Here is a 16966-nt window from a genome sequence, read left to right on the forward strand (position 1 = left end):
GCCAGTAAATTGGAGAGTTCTCTCCTATTGACAGAACTGCACTTGAACTTTCTCTATATCATCATGGAAGGATGAGGAAAAAGCAAAGCTGAAGTGAGAAATGACGACTTTAGCAAATGGTCATTTGTCTTAAATTCTCCAATAAATCTGAGCTGAACTAATATCTAATAGTGTGACCACACAGGCATCAAGAAAGATAAAAACCCAGATCACAGAAAGATAGAAAACATGACAATGAAAGTGTAAATTGAAATTCCAGAGCAGGTTACATCTAATTATTTAGAATCAGGACAAGAGATTCTCCCATCACATTCTCCTCTGATCCATTCAAACCTGCTTCACTCAGCACTGTCTCAATAGTCAGTTATGTTATTTACAACATGTTCAGTATCCTAGCATTCCCATAATGGGGGGAAAAGCAGAAACCTTACCAGAACTGGCTTTACCAATAGATGGAACCTGGGATTTAAATTCCCAATGATCACACCGCATTTAGGATTCATTTGAATTCCCCTTCTCAGTCTTTAATACTTTCAGCTCCAGTCATAGCAACTCTGGCATAGGATTAAATAAGTCAAAGCATCATCTCCAAGCAGAGACAACTGAGAACACTTCATCACATGACACTTTGAGAAGTGGAGGGTAGAATGTGATGATGATAAACTCTGCCTGGCTCAGACAAAAGGTAACAGTTCTGCAGTGATGGGGAAGGAGGGAATCTCTGAGTCACCCCATCTCCTTCCAAGTATCATAAGGGGTAGCTGTGTTAGTCTGGATCTGTAAAATGTGACAAAGAGTCCTGTGGCACCTTGTAGACTAACAAACATATTGGAGCATAAGCTTTCGTGGGTGAATCTCCACTTCGTCAGATGCATGTAGTGGAAATTTCCAAAGGCAGGTATAAATATGCAAGCAAGAATCAGGCTAGAGATAACAAGGTTAGTTAAATCAGGGAGGATGGGGCCCTCTTCTAGCAGTGAACATCAAGGGAGGAGAAACTGCTTTTGTACTTGGCTAGCCATTCACAGTCTGTTTAATCCTGAGCTGATGGTGTCAAATTTGCAAATGAACTGAAGCTCAGTAGTTTCTCTTTGAAGTCTGGCCCTGAAGTATTTTTGCTGCAGGATGGCTACTTTTAAGTCTGCTATTGTGTGTCCAGGGAAACTGAAGTGTTCTTCTACAGATTTTTGTATATTGCTTATGCTCCAATACATATTTCAGTCTATACATATTTTAGTCTATAAGGTGCCACAGGACTCTGTCGCTTTTTACATCTCCTTCCTGTATCACAGAGGCTCAAATGACACTTTTTTCCTGCCCCTGTGCCTCTTCATTTAAATGTAATATGATAAGTTCCCATTATAACTGCTCTTCAGCACAACATGAGAAGAATTCACAATGATACAATCTGTATCACTGGTGACTCTAACAATAACTTTGTAATAGGAGGACTGGTATAAATGTGATGCTCTCTGGGTTCCTGATAGGAAGGGCACACTAGAATTACTCATGGGAGAATGGAGTTGATAGAAAGGACAAATGAGTCCACGTCAAAGAGGTCAAACTGCAAACTGCAAAAATGGGCCACTCACTCATCTGGACAAGCTGAGGGATATCAGTGCTTCAAACAGCTTTTAAAAGTTACTCTGTAGGAATCAGGAAAGTATTAAAGTATTGATAGCCCTAAAGGGTTTTATGGTGTTGATTCCCATTGCAGATTCTCTGATGGCTCACATGGGCTCAGTGGCAAGACAAGGCTTTCCCACGCTCACTGCTTTCATTGGGTCTCATACCTGTGTGGATTCTCTGATGGCTAACAAGCTGCTGGCGGTGAATGAAGGTTTTTCCACACTCACGGCATTCATAGGGCCTCTCCCCTGTGTGGATTCTCTGATGCCCAGTAAGGTGAGAGCTGCGAGTGAAGCTTTTCCCACACTCATGACATTCATAGGGCCTCTCCCCTGTATGGATTCTCTGATGTTTATAAAGGGCTGAGCTGTGATTGAAGGTTTTCCCACACTCACTGCATTCATAGGGCCTCTCTCCTGTGTGGATTCTGAGATGGGTAAGAAGGTGTGAGCTGTGATTGAAGGTTTTCCCACACTCACTGCATACATAGGGCCTCTCTCCTGTGTGGATTCTCTGATGCCTAGTAAGGTGAGAGTTGTGAGTGAAGCTTTTCCCACACTCAGGACATTCATAGGGCCTCTCCCTTGTGTGGATTGTCTGATGTTTAGAAAGGCCTGATCTGTAAGTAAAGGTTTTCCCACACTCACAGCATTCAAAGGGCCTCTCCCCTGTCTGGATTCTCTGATGTTTAGAAAGGCCTGATCTGTAAGTGAAGGTTTTCCCACATTCACTGCATTCGAAGGGCCAATCCCCTGCGTGGATTCTCTGATGTTGGGAAAGGCCTGAGCTGCTAGTGAAGCTTTTTCCACACTTACGGCATTCATAGGGCCTCTCCCCTGTGTGGATTCTCTGATGATGAACAAGATTTGATCTGTAAGTGAATGTTTTCCCACACTCACTGCAATCAAAGGGCCTCTCCCCTGTGTGGATTCTCTGATGTTGGGAAAGGCCTGAGCTGAGAGTGAAGGTTTTCCCACACTCACTGCATTGAAAGGGCCTCTCCCCTGTGTGGATTCTCTCATGTTTAGAAAGGTCTGAGCTGGTAATAAAGCTTTTCTCACACTCACGGCATTCATAGGGCCTCTCCCCTGTGTGGATTCTCTCATGTTTAGAAAGGTCTGAGCTGCTAGTGAAGCTTTTCTCACACTCACTGCATTCATAGGGCCTCTCCCCTGTGTGGATTCTCTCATGTTTAGAAAGGTCTGAGCTGCTAGTGAAGCTCTTCTCACACTCACGGCATTCATAGGGCCTCTCCCCTGTGTGGATTCTCTCATGTTTAGAAAGGGCTGAGCTGCTAGTGAAGCTTTTCCCACACTCACGGCATTCATAAGGCCTCTCCCCTGTGTGGATTCTCTGATGAACAGAAAGGGCTGAGCTGCAAGTGAAGGCTTTTCCACACTCAGTGCATGTGTTTTTCCTCTGTCCCATGAGGATTTCCTGCTGTGTTGTGGTTTCTTTGATGCTCTTCTGAGTTCCCCGTAAGGAAATACATTTACCCATTTTCTCCCTTGGCTGGTATCCTTGCTCTCTTTCCGGTCTGTGCTCAATCTCACAGTAGTTTCCCTGCTCATGACTCCTGGACACATTCCTTTTCCATCTTTGCGATAATTCTCTGTGTTGAGCCACTTGCTCAACATTTTCCTGCTGAGAATTGTGCTCCTCTTTCTCACATACCATTGCATCACCTGCTGTGATAAGAGACAGAAACCTCAAACAGGGAGAGAGGGGAAGGCCAAACCAAAACAAGTGCTTGAGAGAGGTCAAATAAAAACAAGAACTGAACTCCGCCAAACTCTTCCCCTAAAGAGGAGAGAGGAGGGGATCAATTCGGCCCTCACATCCCATCCAAATTCACAGGGGGAAGGGAGGAAGCTACTGCCTGGTGTCTGCTAGGGTCTACAGGAAGCCATGAGCTATACTCACCCTGAGGATACGACCCCTGCTAGGGACAATAATGAACTGAGAAACCTTCCAAGGGCATTGTAGGGCATCCCAGATGTTTCCTTCCGGCACTTAGAGATTCTGAGTTGGTTTAATCTTTCCTCACCTGTGCAGGGATCTCTCAGGATCTCTCTTTCCTCTGAACCCTGGAGGTCTGGAACCCATGGCTCTTCTCCTTGTTCCAGCTGGGAGATTATACGAGGTTTGGAAACTGGGAACCCTGCTCAGATGAAAGAAAACAAAAGAGTTCAGTTGATTTCATATGACTGTATCATAAAAAACACTATTAATTTAACTTCAGTGCTTAATGTGATCCAGTGTGCCTGGGGCAGTCCACACTGAAAATGCCAAGGTCAGGGCAGGCTGAAAAAGGGAGAGCAGATGCTCCCAAAACTGAGGGTTAACACGGAAGTTAATTTTACCGATCAGTCACCAACTGTGCTTGATACCCCACACTGGTTATCGAGAAACTGAAAAAAGACGTCACACGGCCCCCGTTTACTGCATTCCAGTTCTCTGACTCCCAATCAGCACCTTTGTCTGGTACAGTGAGAGGTTATTTAAAATCTCTGCTCACATAAACAAAGTGTTCGTCTGACCCCAGAGTCAGCCACATTACCAGGTCTGTACAGGTTTGGATCTTACCCAGAATACTTTGATGCCAGCCAACCCTTAGCATCTAAACTAAAGTTTTATAAGCAAGAAAGCATCTAAACGAAAGGTTTATTATAAAATAAGGAAAGAAAAAGGAAGTTGTTAAAGTGGGAAAACAGTTAGATACATTCAGAAATCTATATATCTGATTATTAGCAGTATTGATGAGTTTCTGGCTTGAACGGCTCCCTGGTACACATTCACATCATTCAGTCCTTTGTTCCAGGGTTCAGTTTGTAGAGAAGTTGCTCCAGAGGTAGGAAGAGAGACTGAGGACAAAATGGAGATGATGCAGCTGCCCTTTATATTCCTTTTGCCAGGTGGCTTCTACTTCCTGTGTCCCAAACACAAGCTTCACAGCACATGGCATGGAAAAGCCTTGGAGGTCTCAGTACACAGGCAAACCCCGGCATGTCTTGCTGACTCAATAGATGTATCCCCTTGATCCTTTCAGTGGGTTCACTGTACAGTTGATGACCCTGGATGGGCCATCGAACAGGCTGGGCAGTGCTGATGCCAATATGTCTGGAGGTGTCACTCAGAAACACTACACAAGTTTGGAATACAGATATACCCTACATATCTATAACTCACAATACAAAGATAGAAACAAGATTATCAAACTTGGAAAATCATAACCTTTTCATTGACACCTTACATGGCATATCTAGCACGATTCATTGCAATTTCATCATATTGGTATTTATAATAAAATAATAATAATATAAAGTGTCTCTCAACTCCATACAGTGTCACTTAATAAACCAATGAATTCCCAGGACCAGTTCCCCACGTGTTTGACGATGCCGAACACCTTGCTTGTGAGGGACTGAAATACCCATAGATATGTTGGGAAAACACAGACAGACGCTGTGCAAGTCTGTGCCCCTATGTTCACTCTTCTAGAAAGTTATGATCAATTTTGTTCATAGTATGTGTCAGGGCAGAATCTCCACTCTGTCACTCTGAGTGCAGAAAGTGGGGGCCTGCCAGGATTCTAAAAATTAATTTGTGCAACTCTAGGCTTGTATTAAACCCCCAAAGTTACAGTTTTTCTCTGACCGTGGCTAGGTAAATGCTGCCACCACCCAAATTCAAAAAACCCCAAACCCTTGGACCCAGGAAGGAGCACTTGACAATTCTTCCCTCTGGGGTACCCTCAAGTCCTTTCACCTCCCCTCCAGGAAAGAGCTGAGAAAGAAAACAAAGGAAATTAGCTGAGGCTACCAGATAATCAACAACATGCACAAACCTCTTAGGACACCAAAAATCCAATCCCGTTCTTAAAAAAGGTAAATTTTACTAACACTGAAAAGGAAAACAATACATCTGGAACGTAGGTTTTTGCTAGATCTTAAAAGAAACAATTTTTGCACGCACCCAAAATAGCATTCTTGGGGGTTCAGCTTAAAGCTTAGAAGCAAACAAAAGCATCTGGGATAGCACAGAGGAGCTCCAAAAGCCAAAATAAAAAATATAAACCTGATTGTGTCTGTCTAAACATGCCCTGTCCAAATAATTTCTTCTAGGTATGGAAGATGAATTTTCAAACCTGCTTCAAGCCATACACAGCATTGCTACTCTGTGTCACCTTTTGCGGAGAACAGACAAAGGGAAAGTTACTGTCCCATTTAAAAAAGTTCAAGCCTTTCCATTGGCTCTTTTGGTCAGGTGCCCACTCCTTTTTTTTTTACCTGTGGGTTTGTTAATCCTTTACAGGTAAAGCAAGCAGAAAAGTCACACCAACAAGGATTTTTACAGCAATCTGGCTGGCTGAGTGTTTATAAAAGGGAGATCTATCCCCTCCCCTTCATTTATCACTGCATGGCTTGTGAGGTAACATTTGAAAAGACAATCTACTGAATATCCTCCTTAAAATGTGTAGCAACATTGTATGTAAAGTGATGAGATTTTATGACATGATATTACTGAAAAAGTTGCAACCCTAACCCTAAGTTCCTCAGAGACAGCAAGGCAAACAGTTGGTCAAATAGCCATTCTCCAGGAGGAGGAAGATATGAAGAAGACATTTACATTCCATCACAGGGACCACTTGAAGCTCGTATCTACGACAGCCTGTCACCATGACTCAACTGAGAACTGAATTTGTTTCTAGTACAAAGGACTGAATTATAAAAAAAGAGGTGAGGAAAATGCATGAGACTCTCTCCCCACTTTCCCTCTGCTCATGACAACACCTGAAGAACTGAATGTGGGCAGCAGGGGCAGGTTAGAGGGATTTCTGGCTGAAAGGAAAGCCAGCCTGTCTCAGCACATGGTGAGAGAAACATGTGTTTTACATCTGCTTTAGCTTGTTAAGTTAAACATTAGTTTGTGTTTTCTCTTGCATTTCTTTTGTAAACAATTCTAACGTTTATGCCTCATTACTTGTAGTCACTGAAAATCTTTTTTTTTTTCAGTAGTTAACAATCTTGGTTTATTGTTTTATCTAACCAGTGTGGTTGGATTCAAGCATGTTGGAAACTCCATTTGGAATAACAAGGCTGGTGCATGTCATTTTCCATTGATGAAATAACAGATTTCATCTCAGCTCTCACTGTTGAGCAGTGTGCTGGACAGGACAAGATACACATTTCTGGGGGATGTTTGGGAGCAGAGAATTTTCTGGGGTTCTCCTGTGGGGTACTGTAATTCAGGAGTTGCTGACTAGCAGCACTCAACACTGTGTAGCTGGGAGCGAGTTACATGCTGGAGACTGTGTGTTAACTGTCCAGGAGTGGCTGCTCTCACAATAGAGCAGTGTAAAAGGCACCCCAGCCTGGGGAACTGAGGGGACACAGCTGTTCAACACTCCAGACTGTACTGTGCTTTATGTCACAGACACTCAATTTCTAAGTCTCCTAAAATACAGAGAAAGTAAATCCACATCCCAGAAATCAAAGTCTCCAGAGAGAGGGCAAGTCTCCCTAGCTCTGCTTCTTGCTGACAGACAGGTCCAGAGACAAAGAGAGAGTCTCAGGGAAGCTGGAAACATAAGCGTGGGGCTCAGTGGAGAAAGGGGACAAGAAGGGCAGGGATATTACTAAATGCAAGATCTCAGCAGTCCTAAATGTCAGGATAGCACATATTGGAGCCTACTGGAAAACAATCCCAAACATACATATAAAATGATGGGGTCTAAATGAGTCATTTCCATTGATTTATAAAAGGGCAATAAGATATTCTCTGTATTATTGTCTATCCCTTTTTAAATAATTCCTAATATCCTGTTTGCTTTTTTGACTTCTGCTGCACACTGCAGGATGTCTTCAGAGAACTATCCACAATGACAAAAATCTTTTTCCTGATTAGTTGTAGCTAAATTAGCCCCTGTCATATTGTATGTATAGTTGGGTTATGTTTTCCAATGTGCATTACTTTACATTCATCCACATTAAATTTCATTTGCCATTTTGTTGCCCAATCACTTAGTTTTGAGAGATCTTTTTGAAGTTCTTCACAGTCTGCTTTGGTCTTAACTATCTTGAGCTGTTTAGTATCATCTGCAAACTATGCCACCTCACTGTTTACCCCTTTCTCCAGATCATTTATAAATAAGTTGAATAGGATTAGTCCTAGGATTGACCCTTGGGGAACACCACTAGTTACTCCTCTTCATTCTGAAAAATTACCATTTATTCCTACCCTTTGTTCTCTGTCTTTTAACTAGCTCTCAATCCATGAAAAGATCTTCCTTCTTACCCCATGATAACTTAATTTATGTAAGAGCCTTTGGTGAGAGACCTCGTCAAAGGCTTTCTGGAAATCTAAGTACACTGTGTCCACTGGATCCCCCTTGTCCACATGTTTGTTGACACCTTCAAAGAACTCTAATAGACTGGTAAGACACGATTTCCCTTTACAGAAACCATGTTGACTTTTGCCCAACAATTTTTGTTCTTCTATGTGCCTGTAGCAGGGTGGACTCCTGCTCCGGGAGAGAAGGGGTTAAAACAGCCCTGGCAAGAGGCCGTACCTGGAGCCAGAAGCCTGGGCTGATGGCAGGAGTGGCTGCAGCTGGGGGCCACGCCTCAAATTGAGCCACAAGGCCTATAAGAAGGCCAGGGAAGTCAAAGGCAAAAGGAGTCTCTCTCTGACTGGAGAGGGAGACAGGCCTGGCTGCTCAGGAACTCACCCAGAGGACCTAAAGGAAGGCAGGGCTGGGGAAAAGCCTTAGGAGCTGGGAAGCCCTAGGCCGGCAACTCCCCAGGCTGCAGGGCCTAATTCTAGGCCTCCAAGGTACTGGACTTGCAGAGGGGCAGTCAGAGGGTGGGTAAAGGCAGCCATGCCAAAACCCCTTTGCCTATGATGAGTGGCTGATACTCAGTCTGCCCCATGGTGTGGGCGCTAGACAATGACTGGGCAGTAGCCAGTACTGAGGCAAAGTGGGGATAGTGAGGTGAGGGTTCCCCTGGGAGGGGGGGGTGTCATAAGCAGATAGCTAAGGGTTAATGTTCTTTTAGCTGTAAAGGGTTAACACAGGGAACCAAACACCTGACCAGAGGACCAATCAGGAAACAAGACTTTTTCAAATCTGGGTGGAGGGAAGTTTTGGGTGCGAGTTCTTTGTTCTTTGTCTTGGGTCTGACCCTCTCTGCTCTGAGAGTGATTTTTCTATCTCCTGGCTTTCTAATCTTCTGTTTCCAAGTTGTAAGTACAAGGATAGTAGTCCCAGATTTGGACCTTAGCGTCCAAAATATGGGGGTTAGCATGAAAACCTCCAAGCTTAGTTACCAGCTTGGACCTGGTACCTGCTGCCACCACCCAAAAAATTAGTGTTTTGGGGCACTCTGGTCCCCCTGAAAAACCTTCCCTGGGGACCCCAAGACCCAAATCCCTTGAGTCTCAAAACAGAGGGAAATAATCCTTTTTCCCTTCCCCCCTCCAGGTGCTCCTGGAGAGATACACAGACACAAGCTCTGTGAATCCAAACAGAGTGATTTCCCCCTTTCTGTTCCCAATCCTGGAAACAAAAAGTACTTTCCTATTCCCCCAGAGGGAATGCAAAATCAGGCTAGCAAATCCAACACACAGATCTCCCCTTGATTTCTTCCTCCCACCAATTCCCTGGTGAGTACAGACTCAATTTCCCTGAAGTAAAGAAAAACTCCAACAGGTCTTAAAAGAAAGCTTTATATAAAAAGAGAGAAAAATACATACAAATGGGCTCTCTGTATTAAGATGATACAATACAGGGTCAATTGCTTAAAAGAATATTGAATAAACAGGCTTATTCAAAAAGAATACAAATCAAAGCACTTCAGCACTTATATTCATGCAAATACCAAAGAAAAGAAACCATATAACTTACTATCTGATCTCTTTGTCCTTACACTTAGAAACAGAAGACTAGAAAGTAGAAACTGCTTCTCCAAAGCTCAGAGAAAGCAGGCAGACAGACAAAAGACTCAGACACACAATTCCCTCCACCCAGAGTTGAAAAAATTCGGTTTCCTGATTGGTCCTCTGGTCAGGTGCTTCAGGTGAAAGAGACATTAACCCTTAGCTATCTGTTTATGACAGTAAGACAATAGGTTTATATTGTTTTCTTTTGTATTTACATGTGTGTAGTTGCTGAAGTGTTTTGAATTGTATTCTTTTTGGATAAGGCTGTTTATTCATTTTTTCCCCTTTAAGCAATTGACTCTGTATATTGCCACCTTGATACAGAGACTATATATTATGCCCTTTTTCACTCTTTTTATATAAAGCTTTCTTTTTAAGACCTGTTGGAGTTTTCTTTAGTGGGGACTCCAGGGAATTGAGTCTGCAGCTCACTAGGGAATTGGTGGGAGGAAGAAGTCAAAGGAAAAATCTCTGTGTTAGATTTACTAAGCCTGACTTTGCATACCCTCTGGGTGAGGGGGAGAGATTAGATCTCTCGGTACTTGGGTTTCCAGGACTGGAAGCAGGGAATCTCCTAGGGTCATCCAGGGAGGGGAGCCTGGGAGGAAGTACCAAGTAAACAAGGGGAGGGGGTTATTTCCCTCTGTTGTAAGACTCAAGGCATCTGAGTCTGGGGGTCCCCCAGGGAAGGTTTTGGGGGGACCAGAGGGTATCAGACCCTAAAAATTCCTGATTGGTGGCAGCGCTATCAGATCTAAGCTGGTAATTAAGCTTAGGGGAATTCATGCTAACACCCATATTTTGGACGCTAAGGTCCAGATCTGGGAAAAAATGTTGTGACAAGAGGAGACCCAGTTCAAGGGGCACCGAGGTCCAGGGAGGGGCCTGGGGCCAGCAGAGGACAGGTGGATCACCGGCCTGCAGAGGGTGCTCCGTAAATCGAGCTAATTCCCCGAAGCAACCAGCAGCAGGCGCCGCGGGGGTGAGTCCACACGTTTACAGTGCCTGACAATTTTGTTCTTTACTATTGTTTCAACTAATTTGCCTGGCACAGACGTTAGACTTACGGGTCTGTAATTGCCATGATCGCCTCTACAGCCCTTTTTAAATATTGATGTTACATTAGCAATCTTCCAGTCATTGGGTACAGAAGCTGATTTAAAAGACAGACCATACAACCCATAGCTAATAGTTCCCCAATTTCACATTTGAGTTCCTTCAGAACTCTTGGGTAAATACCATCTGGTTCCGGTGACTTCTTACACTTAAGTTCATCAATTAGTTCCAAAACCTCTTCCAGTGACACTTCAATGTGTGGCAATTCTTCAGATTTGTCACCCACAAAAGGTTTGGGAATCTCCCTAACATCCTCAGCCATGGAGACTGAAACAAAGAATGCATTTAGTTTCTCCGCAATGACTTTATCGTCTTTAATGGCGCTTTTTGTATCTCAGTCATCCAGGGGCCCCACTCATTGTTTAGCAAGCTTCCTGCTTTTGATGTACTTAAACACTTTCTTATTACCTTCTGAGTTTTTGGCTAGCTGTTCCTCAAACTCCTTTTTGGCTTTTCTTATTACATTTTTACACTTAATTTGACAGTATTTATGCTCCCTTCTATATACACCTCACTAGGATTTGACTTCCACTTTTTAAAAGATGCCTTTTTATCTCTCACTGCTTCTTTTACGTGGATAAGCCAAGCCTCAGTGGCTCTTTTTAGTTCTTTTGCTGTTTTTTAATTTGGGGTATACATTTAAGTTGGGCCTCTAATATTGCATCTTTGAAAAGCGCCCATGCAGCTTGCAGGGATTTCACTCTAGTCACTGTACCTTTTAATTTCTGTTTAACTAACCCCCTCATTTTTGCACAGTTCCCCTTTCTGAAATTAAATGCCACAGTGTTGAGCTGTTCTTCCCACCACAGGAATGTTAAATTTTATTATATTATGATCACTATTTCTAAGCGGTCCTGTTATAGTTACCTTTTGGACAAGATCCTGCGCTCCACTCAGGACTAAATGGAGAGTTGCTTCTCCCCTTGTGGGTTCTTCTACCAGCTGCTGGAAGAAACAGTCATTTAAAGTACCGAGAAATTTTGTTTCTGCATTTTGTCCTGAGGTGACATGGACCCAGTCAATATGGGGATAACTGAAATCTCCCACTATTATGGAGTTCTTTATTTTGATAGCCTCTTTAATCTCCCTTCACATTTCATCCTCACCATCACTGTCTTTGACAGGTGGTCGATAACAGATCCCTATTGTTGTTTTCTCATTAGAGCATGGAGATTCTATGAAACATGCGGTTTCATTTAAGATTTTTACCTCATTTGAGTCTACATTTTCTTTAACATACAGTGCCACTCCCCTCCCCACCCCCCGACTATGACCTGCTCTGTCCTTCCAATATATTTTGTACCCTGGAATTATTGTGTCCCATTGATTGTCCTCACTCCACCAGGTTTCTGTGATGCCTATTATATCAATATCCTCTTTTAACACGAGGCACTCTAATTCACCCATCTTATTATTTACACTTATAGCATTTGTGTACAAGCACTTTAAAAACTTGTCATTGTTTATCTATCTGCCCTTTTTTGATGTCTTAGATTCTTGTGTGTGTGAATGCTTCTCGTCTGATCTGGCCCCTACTTTATCCTCTTTCAGCTTCTCTTCCTGACTGAAACTAGAAAAATCTCTATCATTACACTTTCCTCTAAGAGAAGTCTCTGTCTGATCCACGTGCTCCTCTGCAGCCATTGGCTTTCCCCCATCTCTTAGTTTAAAAACTGCTCTGCAACCTTTTTAATGTTCAGTGCCAGCAGTCTGGATCCACTTTGCTTTGGGTGGAGCCCATCCTTCCTGTATAGGCTTCCTCATCCCCAAAGTTTCCCCAGTTCCTAATAAATCTAAACCCCATCTCTCTACACCATCATCTCATCCACGCACTGAGACTCTGAAGCTCTGCCTGCCTATCTGGCCCTGCACGTGGAACTGGGAGCATTTCTGAGTATGCCACCATAGAGGTCCTGGATTTCAGTCTCTTTCCTAGCAGATTAAATTTGGCCTCTAGGATGTCTCACCTACCCTTCCCTATGTCATTGGTATCTACATGTACCATGACCACTGGCTCCTCCCCAGCACTACACATAAATCACCATACGGTTCTCCCAGTCATCACAAACCCAGATATCCTTGTTTCTAATGATCAAATCTCCCATTACTAACAGTTGCCTTTTCTTAATGACCAGAGTTCCCTCCCCCGGTGAGGTAACATCAGCACAAGGGATTACTCCAACACTATCTGAAAGGAGGGTCCCACCTATGAAAAGCTTTCCCTCTGCTCCCGTTGACTGCTCTCATTCCCTGGGCCTATCATCCTCCTCAACAGTGCGGGGGGCTGTCTGACCAGAGTTGGGACAACGCTATAGTGTCCTGGAAAGCCTCATCAATATACTTCTCTGCCTCCCTTAGCTCCCCCAGTTCCAACACCCTGGCCTCCAAAGCCTCCACATGGTCTCTGAGGGCCGGGAGCTCCTTGCACCAAATGCGCGCACACATACATAAGAACGGCCGTACTGGGTCAGATCCAAAGGTCCATCTAGTCCAGTATCCTGTCTACTGACAGTGGCCAATGCCAGGTGCTCCAGAAGGAGCACTCTAACAGGCAATGATCAAGTGATCTCTCTCCTACCATCCATCTCCATCCTCTGACAAACAGTGGCTAGGGACACCATTCCTTACCCATCCTGGCTAATAGCCACTGATGGACTTAACCACCATGAATTTATCCAGTTCTCTTTTAAACGCTGTAATAGTCCTAGCCTTCACAACCTCCTCAGGTAAGGAGTTCCACAAGTTGACTGTGAGCTGCGTGAAGAAGAACTTCCTTTTATTTTCTTTAAACCTGCTGCCTATTAATTTCATCTGGTGACCCCTAGGAAGCTTCTGTTGATTATGTTGCACTTAACCCTCAGTTTTACTTGAGCAAACAGCGGATATTTGACACTGTGCGATACGGCTCCTGTGCTCTGTTCCCAAAGTGTTCTGCAGCAGGGGAGGGTCTCTGGTAGTGTGCGCATCACTGGCATAGTGGGGCGATGCTGAAACTAGGCAGAGAAGAGGTGGCATTGTGGGGCTGCCGTAAATCTTACCTCTCCATTTCCCCTTCCAAGAACCGAAGGGACAGTAACCCTTACCCAGTGAGGTCACTTTCTCATAGTTCTCCTGCATGACATCCCAGTAGAGGGCTCTCTGAGTGGGGTCCAACAGAGCCCACTCTTCCCTGGTGAAATACACAGCCACCTCCTCGAAGGTTATCGGCCCCTGAAAGAGTAAGAGTCCAACACTCAATACCTGCTGCCTCATTCACAGCCCCACTATTTGTGGGGAGAGAAGCCCATCAAAGGGAAGCCCTAGATGGATTGCAGTCAACAAAGTCCCACCCCCACCCTGCTCAGAGCATCCAGGAAACATCAGAGTGAGGGGACAAAGAGACAGCCCCTTACCTCTCCCAGCAGCTCCATCACACACCTACTAGCCACAGACAGATAGAGGAGAGGGAGGCCCTAGCAGGGACCAGGGAGAGATCCCTGGTAGGAAGCCCAACAGCCTCCTCATTGTGAGGAGCTGGATATGAAGGGAAGGGAATCTCCCCTAACCCTCACTGGTGGGTATCCCCTTCATATCTCACAGCAGCTGCTGGTTAGTCGGGTCAGGCTCCAGTACAATGAGTCTGGTCAATTTTCCCAGCCCCATGTAGCTGGGTTATTTTCTGCTCCACAAACTAGAGCATTTCCATCTCTGAACCTCATGGGTCTGTTCCTAGAATCTAGGTCACTTATTAAACAACTCCCTGCCTTCCCTTTCTGCACCCTGTGCATTTCCTGCCCCGAGCAAACCTCCAAACCAGACTGTGCAAACTTTCCCATCTCTGCTGTATTTGCTGTCCCTCTCCCTCCTGCAGGAACCCACCAACCCCCTCTCTAAAAAATAATCCCTACCTGAGCTGGTTCCACTGCAGCCATTTCTCTTCCCTGTGTCATGGGAGGATGGGATGAGCTGGAGAAAAACATGGACATCATTCTGCAGCCCTGGCAGGGTGAGAAGGGCAGTTGTGGAGGTTTCAGAACCGGCTTTAGTTAATTTCACATCACGATTCCCCCAGGCCTTTTTCCTCCAGACAGACATCTTAGACTCTGCCGTGCTGGGAACATGCTTGATCTCTTTATTACAGTGTAGACCTGGCCCCTCCTGCCAGCCAAAGCCCACAGAGACATTTTTAACCTCCCTTCTCCCTCCCCTCACCCCATAACAAAGTCTTTGAACATAAGGCTAGAAAACAGCAGAACCAAAGGAGTCACTGTGGGGAATTCCCTTGGACACTGACCCCACGGCAGCCACACCGTAGCAGGGGGAATATGGAGTCAGGAACTGGCTTTTCATCTGTCTGATCGTTTTCTTGTTAATTGGAAAGTGATTCTCCCCAGTGATGCTGCAATATGTGTGTCTGGGTGGACTAGAGAGCTGGAAATCTCTCCCCCCAACTCATTTCTCCCACTGCCCCTTTCAGTCTCTCCTTCCCCTGTCCTCTCTCTCTGCACCTCTGGCTGGGAAAGTCCCATTCCTGGGGGCTTTGCTCTCCCAGGGCTGGATTTTCTCCTGGCAATTGCTAATGGGAGGAGAAATGACGAGCGGCTGTTTGTGCAGAGTCACTTTCTTGCCAGTCCCCAGCACTTTCCCTGAGGTCTTTCAATAACCTGGAGACTCTGGGTCAGAATTTGTATTAACAGGGCCCAGGGCTGCCCTACGGGGCTAGTACCAGCTGCAGAAAGTCATACCTGGGCTGGGCAGAGAAAAAGCTTTAATTAAGGTCACATCCCAGCACAGAACCCCACTGGGGGAGCAGCAGCTGCTAAGCCTGGTCTCCCAGATCACAATGGAGGCTGCAGCGTCTGACCCAGGAAGCTGAACCCCTATACCCTTAGCAGAGAGGGACAGAGCATTTGAGCAGCTTCCTTCCTTTAACTCTCTGGGGAGAGCAGCTAATGAGAGCCCCTTCTCACAGGGGGAATTGCTGATCTCATTTACCCCACTGTGCATCTGGAGTCACTCCCTGTCTTTCCATGCATTGACTCTGGATTAACAATGGTCTCAATGAAACCAGATTTCAGAAAGAATGAGTCCAGAATGCTGTGGAAGAGACCATCGTGTGGGAGTGCTGACCCCTTTCCCACCTCCCTTACCCCCCCAGATCTAGGACAAGGACTTGTGGGGGGTGGGGCATGAATATTCCCTAGTTTTCAAGAGGGGAGAAAAGAGAAATGTGTGATTTCACCTCACAGAGTTTGATAAGTGGATAGGAAGTTATCAGGGTGAGTGGCCTGGCTGGGGGCTGCCTGGCAGTGTTTGGAGCCAGGATTCTGGCAGAAACTGATCAGGGAGCAGGATCATGGTTAGCAGCAGCCCCCAGACAACCCCCAGCACGCGGAGCCCAGAGCCAGGGGCCCCAGACACCCCCGCAAACCCAGTCAGGGTCCCGCCAGATCTTCCCTGGCACCCAGTCCCCAGAGTCCCTGGCCAGGGACCCAGATACCACCCCCCCAAACCCTTACCAGGCACAGTGAGAGCTGGACACTGGTGAAATGGAGAGAAAATGGGGCACAATCTGGGGAGGGGAACAGGGAACTTCTCAGGGATTTGGGGGTGGGGGGGTCACCCTGGATGTTCCTCTCTAGAGAAAAAGGGGGCAGGACTGGAGGTCCGCACGGTGGGGGGGTGGCAGCGGTAAATCCAAGGGGATCTCAGCGCCCCCCCTTCTCTCCCCGCTCCTCGGGGGTCACCGGCTCTTTCCCCCGCTCCCTCGGCCATGTCCGGGCTGCACCGACACTTTCCATCTGCCCCTTTCCCAGGTCTACCCCCCGGGACCCCCCCCAGCCCGGTCTCACCCCCCTGGCAGCCCCTGCCCGGCCCCACGCAGGGACCCCAGCGCGGCCGGTTCCCCCTGCGGGGCCCTAGGGCGGAGCCTGGCCGGGCCCGCGGGGCGCTGGGCTCCGGCGGGGGCAGGAGCTCCGAGCCCCCCGCGGGCGCGGCCCCAGGGAGCGGACCCCGGCGCTGCGAGATGCCGGGTCCCCCCGGCCCGGACACGGGGGCAGAGTCACCGCCCGGCCCCCCCCCGGGCTCGCTCCGGTACCTGGAGGCTGCAGCTCCGCAGCGCAGGCGGAGCCCGGCCGGGCACGGGGGTTAATGGGTCCCCGGCACAGACCGCGCTGCCCCGGCCGGACTCCCAGCTCACCCCGCAGCTGATCACACTCCGCCCCGCCCCCCGATCTGCGCATGCCCAGAGCCGGGAAACACAAAACTCTTCCCCGGCGCCGGGAGAGCCAGGCAGAGCCAC

At 46.5% G+C, this 16966-nt stretch overlaps 2 protein-coding genes across 3 annotated transcripts in view; one reads left to right on the top strand and one right to left on the bottom strand.

Moving 5' to 3' along the window:
- Positions 1 to 16966, top strand: part of LOC127048436 (zinc finger protein 501-like) — a 257068-nt gene that overhangs the window by 91767 nt on the left and 148335 nt on the right. The gene's annotated exons all lie outside the window — the stretch shown is intronic.
- LOC127048433 (zinc finger protein 883-like) overlaps positions 1231 to 16966 on the bottom strand; it is a 291005-nt gene continuing 275269 nt past the window's right edge. The window contains exons 7-9 of the mRNA XM_050948239.1: positions 11554 to 11631; positions 3677 to 3790; positions 1231 to 3317 (exon numbers count right to left, since the gene is read on the bottom strand). Coding sequence (XP_050804196.1) covers positions 1741 to 3317; positions 3677 to 3790; positions 11554 to 11631 — 1769 coding nt within the window. The 3' untranslated portion in view covers positions 1231 to 1740. The remainder of the gene's footprint in view (positions 3318 to 3676; positions 3791 to 11553; positions 11632 to 16966) is intronic.

Source organism: Gopherus flavomarginatus, chromosome 3, assembly GCF_025201925.1.
Source record: "Gopherus flavomarginatus isolate rGopFla2 chromosome 3, rGopFla2.mat.asm, whole genome shotgun sequence".
NCBI classification, from domain to species: domain Eukaryota; kingdom Metazoa; phylum Chordata; order Testudines; family Testudinidae; genus Gopherus; species Gopherus flavomarginatus.